This window comes from Ambystoma mexicanum, chromosome 10 (assembly GCF_040938575.1).
Source record: "Ambystoma mexicanum isolate Mex_15411 chromosome 10, UKY_AmexF1_1, whole genome shotgun sequence".
NCBI classification, from domain to species: Eukaryota; Metazoa; Chordata; class Amphibia; order Caudata; family Ambystomatidae; genus Ambystoma; species Ambystoma mexicanum.
The window spans coordinates 1,028,184,797-1,028,207,231 of NC_090932.1; the positions used below are offsets into that span (position 1 = coordinate 1,028,184,797).

Below are 22,435 nucleotides of genomic sequence, written 5' to 3' on the forward strand. Positions count from 1 at the left end.
ATTAGAGCGCCTGTTTGGAGGAGACTTTCATAGAGAGAACTTGTCTGGAGACCTCATCTGGTGCTATGGGCGAAAAAGAGGAGAGTAGGAGTAAAGGGAAGAGGAGGGCCAAGGGAGGTCTGAGAGCTGTAAAGGGAGGGAGGGGAGCAGAGGAGAGTGAGGACAGGATGTCCTGAGTTTTGGTTAAGAAGTGGGAGGTGAAGTGAAGTACAGAGGTTCAGGGATGGCAGGGGAGAAGTGAAGACTGCAGTGGGATTGGCGAGCGCCTTGCAGATTTTAAACAGTTTGCCCGTGTTGTTAATGGTTCCAGAGATGCAGGCTTGGATATGGGCCCTCTTCTTCGAATGGCTGGAGAGTCTGTATTGCCTTTGGAGCAGGCGGCAGGCCAGTCTGTCAGACGATGGGCCTGGTGCCCGCCATTCCGCTTAGCAACTCTGCACTTGCGTTTCAGAGATGCTATGTCGGAGTCATACCAAGTATTGCCCTTGGAGGCAGGCTTCATGCGGATCCTCAATACAGGGGCAAGAATGTCCAGGGTGTTGGTGAGAGAGAGGTGAAGTTTAGCAAGGGCAGAGTCAGTGTGGGAGTCTGTGGCAGGAATGGGAGGGGAAATGGAAGTTGCGGCAAAAGCTGCAACTGACACTCGATTCATCTGTCAAATGTCTGAGGAGACTGGCAGTTCAGGCAGAGGCTTAGCTGGGGGACCTAAAAGATCCAGGTGAGAGGACAGGAGAGCATGGTCATACCAGGAGGGAAGTGTGGTGAGAGGGTTGGAGATGGGGATGTCTGCTGAGATGAGAACATACAAGGTATGTCCGGCTGAGTGTGTCGGAACGGAGCGATGAATATTGAGGGAAAGCTAGTCAAAGAGGCTGCAGTAGAGTCCAGAGGCTGAATCAGGACAATCAAGGTGAATAGTGAAATCCCAGAGGAGGAGAAGCTTGGAGGTGGAGGCAAGGAGAGAAGAGGTGAGGTCCGACCACTCCAAGAGGAAGTGGTAGACCGGGCCAGGAGGTCCTGTAGATGGTGGCGAGAGTCAACAAGAGGTTTGGAGAGACACCAAGCCTGCAGATGAGGCATTTGAGGGAAGAGTAGTTCTGAGTGGGATTGATAGTAGCAGGGACCCATTCAGGAAAGATCAAGGCCCTCCGTCTCCTCGACAGTTGGGCCTGGGCTTAGAGAGGATCTTGTAGCCCTCAGGGAGGAGTGTGTCAAAAGTAGTGACAGAGCAGGCAGTGAACCACATCTCAGTGAGAGTGAGAACGTCATGGTCAAAGTCTTCAAGAAGGGGACATATATCAGAGGAGTGTTTAACAGCAGAGCGAGAGTTGAGGGTAGCTAGATGAACCTGGTTGCCACCTTCGAAGGTCTTCCGAGGAGGGGTACAGGGATGTGGGACGCCAGTTGGTGGTGGAGAAGGGGTAAGAGGGTTGGCAGATGGAGGAGTGGCAGGAGAAGGGAGGAAGTTGATAAGAGATGGAAGGCGCCTATTAAGAAGAGGAGGTTGGGTTGAGAGCCCTGCATCATGACAGTGCCATTCTGATAGACATTAATGATGCACCTAGGATGAGAAGCCTGCCAGGAGTACTTCCCATCTGGTACCACCATTAATGGGCGACGAAGAGAAAGGGGAGAGCACACAGACCATGTGGGTAGTCCATAGGTCCGGAGAGGGAGCAACAAAGAGGATGTCTGCGACAGTCTGCCTGGAAGAAGCATTGACATAGGTGTCAGTGATGGGCAGGAGTGGATTGGAGACCAGTTGATCCTTATTGAACTTTTTGTTTCCAAGCATCGAGAGAGAGGTAGGATAGGTGATAGAGGAGCAGACAGAGTAAATAGGAGAGATGGAGAACACCACAGAGGGAAGGAGCAGAGAGATGGAAAGGGAGAGAGAGACAGAGAAACTGCAAAGCACTGAGAAACTGCACAATGCACAACAAACTCAGCAGACGGCCTAGCAGCAAGACAGTTGCAGAGAAGTCAGGTGCACAAGACATCCCTGGTCATCCCAGGTCTATTCCACGTCACTCCTTTCCACAGACCAAGCTTAAAGATGGGGTTCAACCAGGGATAATAGTAAAGAGACGGTTATTAATGAATCTCTCACTCTTTGGGTAGAGGGCAAACAGATATTTGGAAAAATAGATCACCACTCTTCTCATGGACTAAAACTACCGGAAACTGCACTTCTTCGCAATTTGCTGCACTTCGCACTGTGGCAGTGCATTTTTGCATCCTCATCCAGTACTCTACGTTGTGCTCCTCCTCTAGGATGCACTCTGTAGCCGATAGTTCTGAAAACTGTATAAGACATGTGTAGACAACTATCAAGCATCTATTCATAGATACTCAGAGACACAGTACCACACACAGTCTCTTGCCAGAAACAGCACTTCTCTGCATTAGAGATTTTTTCCTCAAACACAGACAAAGAAAAAGAGGAACACAAATAGCTATGATACCCTACATACCAACAATCAGTGTGTGCTACGCTAGTCTTCAGCTGAAGTGACCAAACAAGGAGCGTGCGTCATGATGCACTGTTTGACTTCAGCGTTTTGCACTGGTGCTTTCTCCCATCTGATTCAATCTTTAAAGACTTTTCAATGCTCAATTTTGCACTCTGCTTTGCCCACAGACCGGGGCTCTTTTTGGTTTAGAGGCATGAAAAATGAGTATATGAGTAAAGAGAGACATTTTGAGAATTATGAATTACGGAAGCAGCTTTACTAAAGGACAGAAAGCAGTAAAAAGGCTTGAAGCACGAGCGAAAGAGGAATAAGAATTGTGATATTTGTGAACTCATCGTAGGGGGTCTGGGACCCGTAATGAGAACTGAGAAGAGCATTGGGGACCCACAACAAGAATTAAGAGAAGGGTTGGGGACCCACAAAGAGATGTGAACTATGTGTGGTGCGGGGGCACAACCAAGTATAATATTGAAGATAAGGAGCATGAACTGTGTATAGTATCGGGGGCACAACCATTGAAAATAAAGAGCATGAACTGTGTACAGTGCTCGGGGCACAACCAAATCGAATGTTGAACTAATGCAAGAAGTATAAACTGTGGAGAATGCCTTAGTAGTCGAGTGTTACCGCACAGGGCCGACAAAGATACTGTGCGTTCACGAAAGTCTCTGTTACTGAACTGTGGAGTGAAGAGGTGCCAGGAGCACAATTGTGAAAAAGCCTGACTGACAGTGTGGTCCCACACAGGGCTGGCGAATACTGTACGTTTTCGAAGGTCTCTATCACGAACACAATTGGACAATTGTTGAACTGTTGGGGAAGAGAGCCCCAGGGTGAAACAAATATTGAACTAGTGGGGAAGAGAACCCCATTGCCAAGTATTTTTGAGGAAACTGTGCTTTTGAGAGAACTTGATGCCAAACCAGGTGAGGGAAGCCTGAGTGAACTAAATGCTGTTGAACTGTATGAATGTCAAGCCAGGCGAGGCAAGCCTGGAAGAACTGTGCCTCATCGAACTGTGTGAACTAGCCACCCAAGCTCTTGAAGAACTCTTTTTTTCTCAAGCTTTTGCCATCCTGTCTTACTTTTGATACACTCTTTTGTTTTGACTTGTTTCCCACCACTTAGTTATTGTAAAAGCGTGAGGGCAAGCATAGGTTTCAGACATAAACATTGCTTTCTTTTGACTAGACTGACTCTGAAGGATTACTTTCATTTAATGGTCGAGCCTACTCCTATTATAGATTTAGGGCCAGCTAGAAAGTCTCCAACCCCCATTCAAAACTTACTAAAGGTGTTGAAACTTGTACATTTGTGTTTGTGTCTACCTTCTAAAACCATGATTACATCACACCACCAACTCTAACTGAAACTGCACTGGTTACCTGACTAACTCTGATCTCTGGCCCAAGTCCCCTCCCCGCCAGTTGCTCAACTGCACTTCCCCCCTGGCAACACTTACACACGGGGACTGTTTCTCTATCCCTGCACCCCCTTCCAGCACTTGACACTTGATGTCTGTCACTTACTCTTTATTTATTTACTGTTATCCTATGTACTGCACTGCCACCTCCCCCCGCACTTTTCTCTTGCCCCTCCCTGCACTTACGCAACCTCAATTTCACCTGGCCTAGTAAGATCGTTGTCTTCCATCTGTTCCCCCTCCCTTGCCTCGTCGCGCCTTGAAACACTTGCGTATAGGCACGTTATAAATGACATATCATATCATATCATATTATATCATATCATATCATATATCATATATCATATCATATCATATCATATAATCTACTGTAGAGTCCTAAAAGGATCCATACTCTCACCAGTGATTTTCAATATTTACATGGAACCGCTTGGAACCTTCCTCGCTCCACACAACATCCACATCCACCAATACAAAAATGACATGCAGCTCTACCTCAATATATCCTGAATCGAAGACATCCACAGGCTCAATGTCTGCCTTTCATTGATCCAGTCATGGATGTCCAGTGCTTACCTGAAGATCAACCCCTCCAAGACGCAATTCCTACTACAGACCAACAACACCGAACACCCGGACATGAACCCCGAGGCTTCACAGCCAAGCTGACCAAGTCTCTTGGGCTTGACATCGACAAACACCTCTCCTTCAAACATCGCATAGCAAAGAAGACATAAACGGCTTGCTACCAACTTTCTCTGCTGTGGAAAATCAATCCCTTCATCCCAGAAAACAAATTTAGATCTGCAGAGTAAGCCTTGGTCCACTCTCACCTGTATTGTGGCATTGACCTTTCAAAGGCCTTCCGGTGTCTACCCTGGCTCCACTCAGATGTGGCCTGCATGCTGTAGCACAACTCATCAAAGGACTCTGCAAATTCAATCACATCATCCTGACCCTCTTCGAACCACACTGGCTTCCGCTGAAAGCTGGTATCATCTTCAAATCCTGCTGCATCATCTACAAATCTGTCACCCCGAAGTCCCCAAGCTACCTCCAGAGAAATTCGGCATCTCTGGAGGCTTATGATCGACCAGAAGTAACGACATGTGCAGACTTGAAGTCTGTCAGTGAAGGAAGGAAAAACCTGAAAACAGGCCTTCTCTCACTCTATGTTCCAAAATTCTGAAAACCACCCCCCCCATCGACATCCGTTTCGCCTCCTTTCTTCTATAGTATAGCAAGGAGCTCAAGACCCTCTTCTTCATGGAATGACTCCCCCCTAACACCTAGATCCATACACCCTCAACTCCTCACCATAACTGAGACTGGGTGATCTGATCGCCACTGTTCCCTCCCCATGTTACTTGTAGATCCGCTGCTGACAATTTCTTCCTAACCATGCCCCCATTGTTAGATTTCCCACTCCCTTGTTTCTCTGTTCCCTACCCTTGTTCTTCCCCTATGATTGTAAAGTGCTCTGTTGCTTTCCAAAGCTATGTCTGTGCTCAATAAATACCCTCATAATAATAATCTGACGACATTAATCATTTTATAAGTTAATATTACTTACTGCACCACCTTTCTGCATTTCCAGGCATCTTGATCCCTGGCCCTTGTACTATACCTAATACTTCTCGTTTAATGTTTGTCAGCTCCTCCAATTATAAGCAGCAATACAGTTAGTTTCAGACTTCAGAGACAGTCTTTGTCTCCATTTACTCTTTCTACATTATGCTTGGTCTCAGTCCCTTGTAGGATTTTCAGGTTCATGCTAACCCTGCCTTCTTCCTAGTAGGTGCATTTCTGTATTATTGAGTGGCCTTTGGAGTTTCTTTATTAATGCATGTTCCACTACAGTTTTCCTGTCCTTTGGGCACTACCACTGCTAGTGACATCACTCAGGTTCAGCTAATGACTTAGGCGCTGATTCACAAGAAAGTTGGCAGTAAAAATTCTGAGTTACTCCTATAGAGACACCATTCATTCACAAAGATGTTAGCAGTGAGGACTCTGAGTTACTCCTGGAGGGAGACCATTCGTTCACAAAGAAGTTACTGGTAGTAATTGCTGACGTGTGCCTAACTTACTCTTCTATTTCCAGGAGTAAGTCAGAAGTAAGCCAGAATTACTTCTGGTCACATCTTTGTGAACTGAATAGTCTCTCTCTGAGAATAAATCAGGAGTAAGTTAGAGTCACTACCCCTTTGTGAATCAGCCCTGTTGCATTTAGACATTTTTTACTGTGGTAATGTTTCTTCTGTGTCTATGATCTTTTCCAGCATTTGATAATGTGTTACTCGCATGTTGCCTGCCACTGTGTTTAAGAAAGCGCTCTTTACATCTCATGAAGCAGTGCACACTCCTTAATGCTGTAATCCAGCTTCTGAGACATCAGTGAAACACTTTCCAAAAATGAGTGCCAGCGTCTGGGGTTCTCCTGCTAGCTTAGTGCTCCGTGTCAGTGGGAAATAGTTTCCTGTGCCATAGCTGGGATGCCACTTCAAGAACCATTCAGAAATCTTTCCAAATGTCACTGATTAATGTGACTTTTGTATGTACCTATTCTGTGCTAAGCAGTTGCTTTCACAATCTTACATTTATTTTTCCTCAAGTCATGTCCTTGTGCTCACAGTCTTCATTTAAAGAAATTTCAATGGCTGCCAGCGATTAGAAGTCAAACAATATTATGTTTTTTCATATAGTCCTTCATGCTAGATTCCCTGCTTCTAAGGGCTATAATACGAGCTGCTACTATTCCCCAACATAATAATGCTCAAGGTATCAACATCAGAAGGATAAAGGGCTGAGTCGGGCTTGCCGGGGATTCAAACATGCAAAGTGCAGGCTTGTCCCATGCCCTTTGTCCCATGTTTGTCACAACTCTGGTTTGAGCCCACTTATTTAATTTTCTCCACCCCTCTGCTTTCCTGACCTTTTGTTCCATTGCAGTCCTTTTTCACCTTTCTAGTGGTCTCTGCCACACCTGTGCAACCTCTCCCCGCCCCCCAGCCCTGCGGCCGTGATTGGGTGTTTGTTTCCAGGAGGTAGGTTCTTAACAACACCCCCCAGGGCAGCCTCTGCCTGGGCAGCCATTGCTAAGGGCTTCAAGACAGAGGGCAGATCCCCAAGAAGCAGCTCCAGTCCGTGTTTGCCCATGTTCGCCTGGGAAGCCAACCAGCAGTCAACCAGCAGCGACTGATAAGTAAGTGTGGTCTGGGTGGAGAGTACTGCAATTACGGTACTCCAGAACAGCCCTTCCACTCTTCGTACCTATATAATATTGCATACCAAGGTTAGCCAGCTAGTAAATAGTTTTCCAATCACTGCTGTGTACCAATTTTGAGATGGTTATCGTTTTACTGTTGTGTCTCCAATTTAGGTTTTTCTCCCACGTCCCAGGTATCTCAAATCTAGGTGTTTTTGCATTTACTGTTGTGTCTCCAATTTAGGCTTTTCTCCCACTTCTGAGGTATCTCAAATCTTGGATGTTTTGCTTTTACTGTTGTGTCCCCAATTTAGGCATTGCCCCCTCTTCCCTGGAATCTCAAATGTAGGTGCTTTTGCATTCACTGCTGTGTCACCGTTTTAGGCTTTTCGCCAACTTCCCAGGTAACTCAAATCTAGGTGTTTTTGCATTTACTGTTGTGTCTCCAATTCAGCCATTTTTCCCTTTTTCCAGGTATCTCAAATCCTGGTGTTTTTGCATTTTCTGTTGTGTCCCCAATTTTGGCGTTTTCTCACATTCCTGTTTCTTCCTCCTTCAGGTGTCCTCTCCCTAGCACTTTGTCCCAATTCTAGCTCTTTCCACAACACTGTTGTGTCTGTCTCCAATCTGGGGGTTTGCCCACTACTCCTTTGTCCCAATCCTAAGTGTTATACCACTACTGCTGTATTCAAACTAAAGGGTCTCTACCACTGCAATGTATAGTCAGCCACATAGTCCAAACCCTCCTGCCACAGCGAACCCAGTGCTCCTCAATTAAGAGACATTGCATGGAGTTACACACCATAGCCACTCCTAAAGACCCACCAACCCTAGTTAGCCCCAATCAGAGGTGTTGAACAGTGTTTCACCATTGGGGAAGTGCTTGGATAAGGGTTGTTGTGGCTGTCTTACTCTGCCGAGGTCTGTGATCCTTGAGACACGGTTTTGTGGACTTTGTGGATTTGAAAAAGCAAGTATTTTCACACAGACTTTGTGCTTTTGAAAAAAGAGTATTTTCACACAGAGTTTGTGCTTTTTTCTATTTGTTGTTGGAAACTTTATGTGGCAGTGAACGCTAACACAGATATTCAGCCCGCCCCTGGCCCTGCCTCTGCAACTCCCAGCATCCTACAAAACAGCTGCGCATGTGCATTTGTGTGTGCGCATTGGGGAAGTGCTTGGATAAGGACTGTTGTGGCTGTCTTACTCTGCCGAAGTCTGTGATCCTTGAGACACGGCATGGACATATTTAGTTTCAAACTAATGGATTTGTGACATTCACCTGGAGCTGTTATTGATCCTGCTTTCCATTCCATTTGTTCATAGGTTTTGTGGACTTTGTGCTTTTGAAAAAGCAAGCGTTTTTACACAGACTTTGTGCTTTTGAAAAAGCGAGTGTTTTCACACAGACTTTGTGCTTTTTTCTATTTGTTGTTGGAAACTTTATGTGGCAGCGAATGCTAACACAGACATTCAGCCCGCAACTGGCCCTGCCTCTGCAACTCCCAGCATCCTACAAAACAGCTGCGCATGCGCATTTGTGCGCGCGTATTGGGGAAGTGCTTGGATACGGGCTGTTGTGGCAGTTTGGGCTGAGTAGGGCGAGTTCTTCCATTGTTATATACATCTGCATAGTCTTGTATTTAGTTTCACTGGTTTTCTCTGAGTAAGCTACTCGATACATTTTGTATGAGGGGCTGCGTATATATGCTAAAAACAGATATGCCCGAAGACGTGGTGATCTCTCGCGCCTCTGTCACGCTGAAATCAACCCCAAGTAAACCATCACCAAACATTGCGAGAAGGAAAAAACTCACTGGTTTAACAACTTTTTTACCCGATCGCAGGAGCATGATGGAAGATATCCGGGGGTACTGCTCGACTATGAGAGTAAAACCTGCAGAAAATCTGGCACCTGCTATCGTGCTGTCGGAGAGCGGCACGCCTACTAACAGCAAAATGTTTAATAATGCAGATGCTAAGAATGCCTCTGTGACGGATACCCAGATATTATCCAGCATAATTAGTGACAATCCCATTAAGAGCTCAAAGAACACTCTGAAAGCGCCCACACTGAAACAGAATGTTGTATGCGAAGCGTCTGCCTTGCCTTTATTTCCTAAAGTTATCTCTGAAATTAGTGATTGCTTAGAAGCAGACAGAGTATCAATCAATGGAGAACCAGCTAGCTTTTTAGCTAATCAAGATGTATCTGATGCACGCAGGGCAAACATCAGTGAAGAGGCTAATGATAGTGTTGGGATGCCAGCCTGTTTTTCACCCATTGCAAATGTATTGCCTAGTCCACGGTCTCTTGCAATGATTCCCATAGTATGTTTGAACAAGATTTACATGTCGTCAACGATCAATCGCTCTCATTCAATCATCCCACTCTGCGGAGACCTCAGAGTATACCTCAAGTGAAGCGAAGTGGGGTACCTTTGCAATCTCTAAATCAAGAACATCTACCCCTACTAGAGATTACTCTTAATGCTATCAATACTACCATGCTCTGACTAACCAAACTCCTTGACTCCTTAGATACTAAAATCAATGCTCAAGCTCAACAGATAGAAAAGATAATTAAGTGGATGAACGCATTAGACTGCAAGTGCATTGGTCAAAGAGAGGTGATTAAAGAGAGTGAACCCAACAAAGCATTACCACCAACTGTAGAATGTGTGCAAAAAGAGTCAAACGGCAATTATTTAACGTCCTCTACTCAAACTGTTTGTGTGATTGTGAATCTATGTGAAGGGTCTGCCAATGTCAATCAAGCTGTGCAAATGCAGAGAGGAATCAAGAAGGATGGTACAACGCCTCAAAGAGAGCCGTCAACAAGCAAAAACACTAAAGGGACTCCCAATGCTCAGGAGAATACAAATAGGCCTGTAACAAGACCCACAGTCACTTTTGACTTCTCAGCCAACATTACCAATCAGCAGCTTGGTGGTGAGCTCCTACCCATACCAAATCACAAGAATACCACGTCAGCTGATAAACGAACAGATTCAACAATCGCGACCCCAGCCATCAGTCAAATTGCACACAAAAAAACATAAAGTAACTAGAGGAAAATCGACTCCTATCAATCAGCGAAAAAATCAAAAGATTCTAAAGAATGTAAAAGCATTAGCATATGTGCCGCTAGACAATCTAGTCGCTGCTATATCAGCTGCAGGGGCCAAGAGTGGTTCGTCAGTCTCCTCCATACGTGCTCAACCACAAACTGCTTTGGAGGGACAAGCGTCAGCCAGTGCATTTACAAAACATGCTGAAACAACCCCAACAGCCGGAATGTAAGAGTTAAGCATGCTCGGGGCTCTTAAATCTGCAGTCCTGGCGAACAAGCTGACAAGTCTACCTACTGTGGGGCCCATGGGGGTTATGGGGCCCCAAATACAAAAAATTATCAAGATCTCATTATATGAGATTCTAAAACAACAGAGATTAATAGTAACAAATGAGGCAAACAAGCAGACAGTATTTTTACCTGAACTGGGAGTCCCCAGCACCGAGCGAACAGCCGCACCCGAGTTAGGATCAATAAAAGATCTTTACCCCAAATCCAGACAATAAAAGCTGCATTGGAGAATTTTGTAAATCAGCAAAAAGAAATGGCAATGATCCATGAAAATAAACAGGGGACGACAGCACACACTAAACCGTTATTAAACAGGAACTGGCTCAGCCAGCATTCAGATAGTCCTAAAAGCAGAATTGAGTCAGACAAAAGACAACTTCATAGACAATCAGTCTCAGAAAAAGCTAAGCCTGAGTGTGTTATCAGAGACTATATACATTGCTTCATCTTAAAGTGCAGAGAGACTCCATTTCCAGCGTATGATCTGAACCGAACAGCAATACTAGCTATATTTAAAGTTGTAGTTAGTCTACAAGATATCACTACCTATGACATAAAACAAGTGGAATTTTTAAATGATGATGTGCTTTCAACAATCAGGATATGGATACCCTCGAATATTGTGAGGAATCTACTTTGGAAAGCCAAGATGGACTTGTTTGCTCTAGGCTTTATCCTGGCACAAGATCCATTAGTGACATTGAGACCCACATATTCAGTTAACACCAACAAGGTCCAATATACTGTGCCAACATTGAGAATCTATGAACCAACTATAGCCAGTGAAAATGTTTATCAGGGAAACAACCACAATGATCCGAGAGCATAACTAGATTCAGCTCCAAATGAGGGTGTGGTTACCTTCGCTAGTTGGAATACAGGCGGCCCGGCACATATGTTTGGAGCTAGTGCTCCGACCATTGCTCAGTATAATGTAATTGCGCTACAAGAAACCTGGCTGACTACTCAGCCAGTATGGGATGGGCATGAAATTCTACTCATTCCAGCAAAGGCTGGGTCCAAGGGCTGACCGTCTTCTGGCTTGTTGGTAGCTGTTGAAATGAAAGAGGGGTTTGACATTTTTCTGTGGGCATCCCCAAATCATTATCTACAACTAGTTAAGGTGAAATACAAAGGAGGAAAAATTGCTCTTGTAAACATGTATAGCAACCCCCTAGCAATAGCAAATGACAAATTCTTTCATGAACTGAGTCAGATATTAGACCTTGTGTTATAACGAACATAATATTAGCATGGGATTTAAATTTGAAATGCTTTCTCCCCTCAAATACTCAGAAGGCTCCTGCTTGCAAGAGGTGGTTGCGATTTGTAAAGTCGTGTCAGTTCTGCATGTTAAATGGAGCATTTCCATCTGATAACCCACCAAAGAGCACATGGCGGCACGGGCGAAGCGAGTCTATTATAGATTATATCTATGTTGATAGATCAACATTTGCCAGCACCTATACGTTTGAGGTTAGACACCAAGCCCACAGTGATCAAGACCTGTTGGCCACTCAATGGTCATATAATCACATCCTAGGACCGATGGTGGAAAGAAAATATTTGTTCCCGGGATCCATCAATAGTGTGAAAACACGATATTGCTGGAACCCAGGGGAATTTGAATCGCTAAATAATAGTTTGAGCTGTGGAGATCTATTTTTACCCTGTACTGGTGAACAGTATACATCCCTACTAAAGTTATATCAGATGATCACAGTCACGACTCAATACAGTTACCACAAGGACAAACATACATCCGACCTATAAATCCAGGTGCGAAAGACAGAACTGCACAAAGATAAGATGGCGGCAAGATTGCTGCCAATCACTGAGCAGCTCCTCACCATTAAGAAATTGAAGTGTAAATACAATAATTGGATTTCTTCATATATAGTTACAATGTATCAAACAGATGGTGAATTAATGTTGAAAGCAATACAGAAGAAAAATAGCACTGACATCTGGGCCCTGATGAATGTTGCGGCTCATGTGAAACAACTACCAATGCAAATCAATGGGGTGCCGCAACATGTTTGGGTTGCAAAAGTTGTGGATAAATACTCTGATTTGGACAAACTGGCTGTGTCAGAAGATGACATTTTATATTTCATAATGAGAGCGAGTCAATCGTGCGCTCCGGGCCCTGATGGGCTGAGTAATTACACACTCAAAGAACATCCAGAATTATGGGCCAAGATACTCCACAAAATCTTGAATCAGATCTTAAGGTCAAACACCATTCCAGAGTCATGACGAAACGCTGTAGTAATTCCCATCTTCAAGAAGGGCGATCAATCTAGTAGAGCTAATTATAGGCCTATCGCCCTTCTTGATGCCCCAGGAAAAATCTTTTCAAGATTTATATTGAGGGATCTCAATGCATGGGCCATAGAGCATGCGTAGAGAGACCCCTGTCAGACTGGGTTTGTCCCGGGTATGGGCACAGCGATAAACCTGATAACAATCAAAGCCATAATCATGAATCATATGGAAAAGAAACAGCCAATTTATCTAACCTTTGGTGACCTAAAGGCGGCCTTCGACTCCATCTCCAGAGAGCTTCTGTATAAGAAATTAAAGAAAGCCAATTGCCCTGTGTATTTACTAAATCTCATTCGTGCCCTCCACACTAATACGAAGATGCATGTGAGATTGGATTTAGAGGGAAATTTAACACCCACAATCAAAACCCATAGAGGTCTAAGACAAGGATGTATACTAGCATCAGCACTTTTCAACTTCATTGCAGATATGCAAGCAGCATTCGCAATGGAAAGATCTGATGCCCCCAAATTAGACTCCCGAGCAATACCGGCTCTATTTTATGCGGACGATTTAGTCCTGATGGCAAAATCACCAATGGGGATGCAGCATCTATTACAAGCTTTGAACTCATATGCCCGCTCAACCTCTTGTCCATTAATTTGGAGAAAACCAAAATAATGGTTTGCTCCGCTAAAAGATTATCCACCACTAAAAGATACAAGTGGCACTTGCAAGACCAAGAATTAGAACAGGTATCTAATTATACATACTTGGGGGTGTCTATTGCTGAACGAGATGATGAAAAAGTATATGTTAAAACGGTGGAAATCTAACTTGCCACTTCAATGTCTCAGGCTTCACTGATTCAAAACAAATATGGCAAGTTCTCCATTAGTCCCGTTCTTACATTTTATTTACAAAAGACAACACCAATATTGATCTATGGCGCAGAAAGTAAAAATGTCATATGAGCCACCGTCTGGAAAAGGTTTGAGGCGAAATTCTGGAGACGGCTGTTGCACTTGGCCCAATGTGTGCCAGGACTCTGGATAAGGAGAGAACTGGGCTTGATCTCACTGTATAGCAGATATACATGGAATATGCTAGCGTTATATCGTAAATGTATGTTAGCCATTTCATCCAATGCCATAATAGGAACTATGGCAAGACACATGTCTCAACCTGATGATGTATTCAGCAGAAAATGGAGGCAAGTCCTTGATTCTCTAGATCACTCTGACATTACCACTGATCTTCTCATCCAGGATCCAACAAAGGCCAAAACTAAGTTTGTCCAGCGTGACTGGATTGATTCAAGTGAGAAATGCAGGGAATATAATGACTTTGCAATACAACCATTTGGTCATAAAAACTACAGCGAGCCTGAATTATACTTGACAAAATCACCCTCTCGCGAGCATAGACTGAACTTTATGCGAGTCAGATTCAACCTTTGCCTTACCGGGGAAGTCATGATTAAATGTAAAATCATAACAAAAGAAGACAGCAAATGTAGATTCTGCGGATGTGAGAACGAGGCAGAATCCCTAAAACATCTATGAGTGGCATGTATTAAACTGATACCGTTAAGATCACGATTGTTAAAACCCGCATTTAAGGAATTTGGTGATATGTCATCAGAGTTACTTTGGCAACTAATCTTTGGGGGGCAAATGGCCTCGTATAGGATAGGCGCGATTGCATTTTTGAAGGCTCTACATTTGGACTCCTCGCAAATTCCGATTCCCTTATGAAATACCTCAGTTATCTGTCAGTATAGTATAAGATCCACCTGCCTAATAAGCTATATAGCACCCTACCATTGTTGTGAATGCTTATGTAAAGGTCTAATCCATCTGTTAGCCTCTGTACACATTTTTTGATTATGTCGCCTGTTTAATATCTTAGTGTCACGTGAAATTGTGGTGCTATTTTGAATGTTGAATTTTGATGAAAATGTAAAATAGTACACATTTCAAATGTTTTTACCTTTTTTTTAAGTCAGATAATTGTGAACTGTATAATACTGCAATGATCAAGAAGAAATTAAGAAATTGGAAAAAGGTTTTTTTTATGTAAATGTTGAAAAGTTGGCTTAGGTCAGCTGTTACAACAAAATGCATTTTTTTTAAAAAAGTTTCCCCATATGTAAGACTCAACCACCCAAAGTTAGCCAGAAAAGCACTGTGTGAGTCACCAATTGGAAAGCCTCGGAACAGGACAGAGCCAAGCCCTACAACAACAACTAGAGGACCAGATACCCGGACCACGCTAATCCCCCAAAAGGACACCAAAAACACAATGAGCCACAAAGGAAAACCGGTAAACGACTGAACCAGGAGGGCTCAGGGCCCCTGGTTCCACAACCACTACCTCACCAATTACAAGCAACAACTAACAACAAACTAAACCACAAACAGTGAAGAATCAATCCCAGTGACCAAGAAACATACCAATCCAAAGAGGACTCATAGTAAAAGGAATTCAACCCACAACTCTAAAACACCATGCCTCGCCACAAGAAGGACAAAAGCTAGAATGGAAAACAGAAATAGGAAGGAAATCTCAGTCGCACAGGAAGGTTCCGATTAGCAAGTTTTCACAACTGCCAAAAACTTGGTGAAGAAAATGCCAAACGGACCAAGGCCACATACAAAGAACAGAGCAAAGACAGAGTACATCGCCTGCTACAACTCCACATACGACTGCTTTGGAAGTGAAGACGGACTACCAGCAACAAACCCACAGCCAAGAAGTGAAACAAATACAGACCCCATCGGGACACCAAACTCAGCATGACAAATAATGAACCAGCCCAACCTGGAGAACACCATGGACAACAGCCCAACAAGAATCAGGGACAAACTTGAATCTATTACTTTCAACACACCATACATCACCAACGACTGGATCAAAGGACGGGCACCAACACAACTCAACAACCATAACGAACCAAAACCAAACAACCCTGCAATCAATCTAATCAGACTACTCGACGAAGAGAATGACCACCAAAGAACAACTCCTTCCAAAAGGCACAACCAGGAGAGAACCACAAGCAAATGAAACTCAACCGACAACACACTGAGTCGAATTGACAAAAAAACAAGTAACAACCCAAAGGGAAATTAAACAAACAATACTGCAACCTGCTGAACGATAGATCAATGGCAAAACACTCAACAGAAATCTATGACCTATTAAGCGAAGGAGGCACAGATGTGTTCTTTCTTACAGAAACCTGGTCATCTGACAACTACAAAGCCATCACGAACAAAGCAATTCCGGACAATTTCAAGTTAATTCACACAAACAGAGAAAACCAAAGAGGAGTGGGAATCAAAATGATTCACAAAGAGCCCATCCGAGCCACACCACTCACCTCAACCGACGTCGAAGACTGTGAATCCCCCCTCATCATGATCGTACTCAACGACCAAACCAACATAGTGTTCCTCCTGATCTACAGACCACCGTCCTAGAACCGGAACTTTGGAACAAAGCTAGCAGACTTCATCACCATTTAATCAACCTTCCACGACAACCTAGTCATACTGGGAGACTTTCACAACAGAAGTGGAATGAAGGCATCATTTCAACAATTAAAATGCAGTTTATTTAAATAATTTTTGTAGCTGCATCTGCTGGCTTTAGCACAGACAATAGATGGCTGTAAACATAATACACCTGTCAAGAAGACATAATCAATGTATGAAGTGCAGTGTGCAAAAAGGTGCATCACCAATTTTTAGAAGCCTAATGTGCAGAAAGTATCCATCACCTCCTAATCTATGAGTCGAAGAAGGACTCCAAATTGATTCATAATCTAAAACAGTACAGTCATGAAATCAAACGGACAAGTTAGATTGAATGGCAATAGTATAGCATTTTTATCATTATGCCGATGTCTGCTAGGTGAGACAATGTACAGTTATGTAATTGTCTTCAATTTATTTAAATAAACTGCATTTTACTTGTTTGAATCATACCTTCATTCCACTTCTGTTGTATAATTCTAGAAATACTAGCCCTTGAAATTAGGGTTTATGGGCATACCTACCGTGTGTGTGATACTGAAAGACTTCAACATTTGGTTTGAAAGAAAAAACGAAACTTCAGAGAACTCCCTGTGGCACTCCTGGAACACTGTAACAACAAGAAAATCCCACAAAAATGGCTTCCTCCCTTTCAGGCTATGGGTTTGTCTGTCGCAACTGCCAATTACACATACATGCTACCCATTCAAAATACAGGCAGACACACAAGACCTTTAAAAAAATAACACATATTTTAACGTCTATCGCAATCATAAAAAAGCTATACAGCTCAAGTAATACATATAAAAAAGATTTGGTTCATATAAACAAAGTAAATTATTTCTTCACCATTTCATTGAGAAAATAAAGTGCAAGACTTGTACGCATCATCTTGACGCTTTTGAAAGTGAGTGAAAATGCGATAATATGAAGTGATTAAATAATAACGACAATCGTATGTGACATGCTAAATGTTCCTTTTTGAGATGTCAAATCTAGGTGACATGTAAAGTAATTGCATGCAATACTGACACCTGCAGGAAAATGAAATTGAGAAGGAAATACACAACTCACACTAGGGGGTTGGTGGTGGCCCAGATCTAATGGGATCAGGGTTGCAGTTTAAAATTATCTCACAGGCTAAAAAATAGGAGATTATGTATGTAGTAGCTCTGTCCTTTTACACATTATATGATACCACACCTGATATCTGATATAGATGTCTGTTTTTTTTAAAATGTTCTTCTAGATCTGATAGTGGGAACGCAAAGGTGCCCCCGGTATACAACACGTTTAAAATATGACTACGTGATAAAGAAACAGTGTCCTGAAGACAGAATCTATGAAGAAATACAAAGGAAATTGATTTAACTGTATTCTTGTTTAAAGAAAGCATAGATTCTAGAAACACATGTTTAGTGTTGGCACATTTGTCTCCTCCAAAAAAGAAGAGAACAGTGTAATATGAACGCACATTGAAGGTGAGCCCACAGATTATGTCCTATTGTACAAACTGTATTGGTTTTCAGATGTATACTCAATGAAATGGTGAAGAAATAATTTACTTTGTTTATATGAACCAAATCTTTTTTATATGTATTACTTGAGCTGTATAGCTTTTTTATGATTGCAATAGACATTCAAATATGTGTTATTTTTTGAAAGGTCTTGTGTATCTACCTGTATTTTGAAAGGGTAGCATGTATGCGTAATTGGCAGTTGCGACAGACAAACCCATAGCCTGAAAGGGAGGAAGCCATTTTTGTGGGATTTTCTTGTTGTTACAGTATCCAGTCCTCACCCACACGGCCCCTAAAAAGAGGACCATATAGCTCGGTGTAAGCTAAAACTCCTGGAACACTGCAATTCAAGCAAATAGTAAATGGATTCACCCACAACGCCGGACACACACGGGACACAATATTGTGCAGAGAAGGACTTTGCGTATCCGTGCCACCTGCACCAACAGTATGGAGTGACCATTACCTGATACCATTCTACATCAAACTCCAAACCCGCCTACTGGCCGGAAAGGAAATACTCCATGCCAGCAAAAAAAGAAACTGGAAGAACCTAGATATGGAGTCCTTTAACTTACTAGACTCAACCGAACCTAGACCCATATAGCCAACCGAAACAACCCCAGACATAGAGGAAAATACACTCAACATTTGGATTACCGAGGCCCTAGAGCACATGGCACCAGTAAAACCTTTCAAAGCCACACCAAAAAAAATGCAAAATGGTTCAGAGAAGAGCTGAAAGAACTAAAAAAAACATCTGCAAAATGGAAAAAAGTGGAGAGAACAGTATAACCGACAGCACAAAATGAAATACCAAAGTCAGCTCAGACTATATAAATCAACAGTACACAAAGCAAAAAATAAATGCTACGCCACAAGAATTGAATCAGCAAACAATCCACAGAAAGAACTCTTCAGAATCATCAAAGAGATATAAAATCCCTCATCCTGCAAGAAAGCCGTAATCCCAACACAAGCACTATGTGACAGCATCACCAACCACCTAACATCAAAAATAGAAACAATCCAACAGACAATCAACACAACTGGCACTAATACAATCACAACCGCTGATCCACAGACAACAGGCGAAACACTGACTACAGCAAGATTCACCTGCCTAGAACAAATCACAGAAGAAATCTTCTCCACACTGATCAAGGATACCAACCTTGCAGGATCTCCAAGTGACCAATGCCTCCCCAGACATCTTCAAAGAAATCCTCAACCACAGAACCCTAGCGACACACTTCCAGAACCTAATGAACCTGTCACTCAAAACAGGAATCGTACCAACCACCTTCAAATCAGCATACATCAAACCACTGGTAAAAAAGGAATCAGAAAGCACCGAAGACCCAAGCAACTACAGACCGATATACAACTTGCCCTACCCAGCAACGATCCTGGAGAACCATGTATACAAGATCCTACTTAAATACATCGAAACAAATGGAGTACTCGACCATTCACAAGTTGGATTTAGACCAATTAGAGGAACATAATCAGCACTCCTATCGATATGGAACGACCTGAAAATGAAAGCAGACAAAGGCGCCCAATCTGCCCTCATACTATTGGACATATCTGCGGCTTTCGACACAATTAGCCACGCAACACTAACAAAAAGTCTGATGGGATGTGGGATACAGGAATCCGCACTAAGGTGGCTGGCCTCATTACTCACCAATCGAACCGAAAAATCCTACTTACCACCGTTCATCTCAACACCAAAAACATCTCCTGCGGAGTTCCAAAGGGATCCAACCTTTCTCCCCTGCTTTTCAATATCTACATGTGCCCCCTGATGAAAATAATTTGAACCCACGGACTAACCGCCTACAACTATGCAAACGACACACAACCGATTGTGAAGAAGATCACAGCACTGGCACAAAATAACTGCTTCAACAACTGCCTCACAGACATCTACAACTGGATGACAATGAGCAACCTCAAACTGAAGCTGGCAAAAACAGAAATAATGTTCTCACCCACAGAAAACAACGCAAACCAACCCACAACTGGACTGGCTGGCTGGCATGGGAACACAACCGTAAACTTCCCACATAGTAAATAACCTAGGAATACTCATGGACAACAAACTATCCCTGCAACCACAGGTCAAAACAATCACTAAAACGTGCTTCTACCTCCTAAGACTACTCAGTGGATTGCTCCCATACCTTTCCTTTCCTCACAGAACCCTTACAATCATATCCCTGATACTAACAAGAATTGACTAGGCATACAGCCTCTACCTAGGAATGCCGGAAAGACTCACCAAGAAACTCCAAAGGGTCCAAAACACTACAGCCAGGATTCTACTAAGATTAAACAGAAGTGACCACATCACTCCAGCTTTGAAAAGCATTAACTGGCTTCCAGTAAACAAACACATCAAACTCAAAGCCCTCTGCATCACCCCATCACCCACAAAGCCTTACACAGACAAGGACCCAATTCCTCCAAACCAAGATCAGACACTAGCCAAGAAGGGACCTAAGATAAAACAACAACCTACAAATAGAGACAAAACAGTATGAAAAAAGGAATGTTTGGAGGAGAGGCATTCTTATGCCTAACTGCTAACCTTTGGACCACCAATCCCAAAGAAATTAGAACCACAGAAGACCACATCACCTTCAGGAAATGACTAAAAACCTGGTTATTCAACAGACAATGAGAAGCGCAAAGAGACATTGACAGCAAAAACATTGTGGACCAAAAGAAACACATTAAAGGATGTGGTCACAGATAACAGCAGCAAAATCAAAGAGGACCAGAACACTGCACCGCCCACCCCTCCCCCACAATGATGCCCAACAACTAGAGTGATCAATGTAGAAAAGGCCGCCCAATCAACAGACAGATTTAGGGATAACACCCACGCACAATTTATGCACAAAGGAAAACTCAGACAGGCAAAGCATTAAAGCCTAAGAACCACCCAACTTGCCTACCCACTCAACTAGTGCCGCCCGGTCGAGCACCGCTTTCTCAATTTATTATAACACCAGCTGCGCACCCATTCAGCAGCCGACCGCACAACAGTTCCACACAAAACGGCCACAACTAACTCAGACGAGTAACCAGGCTCACACTAGGTACAACCATCCCCTGCCACCAAATTCGCAGAGGAAGTCAGCCTCCAGGCCCGGGGAGAGGAGGAGAGATTGGCCGATGAACCACAACCAAGGACGTTCATAGATACTATCAAGCGGCAACCAAAGACTCGCGCCAGAGGCATCGTCAACCCGACCGACTTACTAACCCATTTCCCCCCTTCCTGCTCCTCCAACATAAACAATGCCACTACACATGACTAGGGGCTAGCCACACTTCACATAAACACACCAAGAATTAATCTAAAGCTCACACTCTTACAACTCTCAGAGACTCTGGAAACAACACTAGAGGGAACACCCCTGCACATAGTCCATAAATAAATCAACACTACACAAATTCACACTAACACAATATATTCAAAACCTAACAGCCAGCCGTGACTCTGGATCCTTATGGATACAACTAGCCAGGCTGCACGATAACAAACCCCACCCTAACATCACACGACACACACACCCAACACAAACACTATCCCATATCCAAGGCACTGAGTCCTACCCATACGGTTACAACACTTGTGAACCAACTCCCACATGCAACGCTCACAGACTCCAGTTCCTCCTGGTTCTGAACCTATCTTATCATCCTATCCCCACTAACACACCCAGCCCTCTTCTCTTGCAGAGCCATGTGAGTGCCTTGAGACTGCCCTTGGGTGGTAGAGGTGTGCGGTATAAATCAACATAACATACCCATTTATCTAGCACACATGGTGAATGTCCTCTAGGCGCCTCATTGATCAGTGGTTTTCTAACCTTATTTGCACTTACTTGATTGAACTCAGAAGGGAAAAAAGGCTGTGTGGGCCCTTTCAGGATTCAAACATATGATCAACACTTCAGTCCCCCCAGTCCACTGCAACATGTTACTGGCTATCATGTGTATCCCACAATTTAGTATTTGAAGTTAGGAAAATGTGCTCATGGTATGGAATAATTGTTGTTTCAAATTGCACACTAGTTGGGTTTTACTTGCTAACCTTTAAATGGGGTCATATTTGATAAGTTAATTACTTGATAGGCTAAGTGACACAAACATTCTGTGTGGTTCCGAGGGGACTTACTTGGTCTATCTGCTTCAGGTAGAAGTCAATGAGGTCTTGGGGTTCATCAGATGGGTGCTCTCGGTGGGTCCTGATCTCCTGCTTTACATACACACGCAGCTTCTCCCACTTCACAAACACTTCATTTTGCGAAAATAGCCCCCGCATCAGAGATGGGAAAGCCTCATACAGCTGCAAAGAGAGGTGAAGAGGAACAGGTTCAGGGGCAAACAGCTGCAAAGCCATCTATATCAATGCCCCAGGCAATACATTGCATGATTACATATTGAGCAGGCAGTCTGTACCTGTGCAGAAAGCCACACAGAAGGCCCCACCTTGTATGCATCACTGTTTGCATTCCCGAGGTAAGAAATACAGCTGCAGGAAATATAGGCCTTTTCCCACAATCAGGACATTACAGTTAACGAGGCCCAGACTAAATGTTATTACTGCACGCTGACCTAC

General features: G+C 43.4%; 1 protein-coding gene across 1 annotated transcript in view; it reads right to left on the reverse strand.

The window, feature by feature from the left end:
* Positions 1–22,435, reverse strand: part of LOC138491958 (cytochrome P450 2J2-like) — a 192,042-nt gene that overhangs the window by 40,455 nt on the left and 129,152 nt on the right. The window contains exon 5 of the mRNA XM_069618845.1: positions 21,992–22,162. Within this exon, the coding sequence (XP_069474946.1) occupies positions 21,992–22,162 (171 nt within the window). The remainder of the gene's footprint in view (positions 1–21,991; positions 22,163–22,435) is intronic.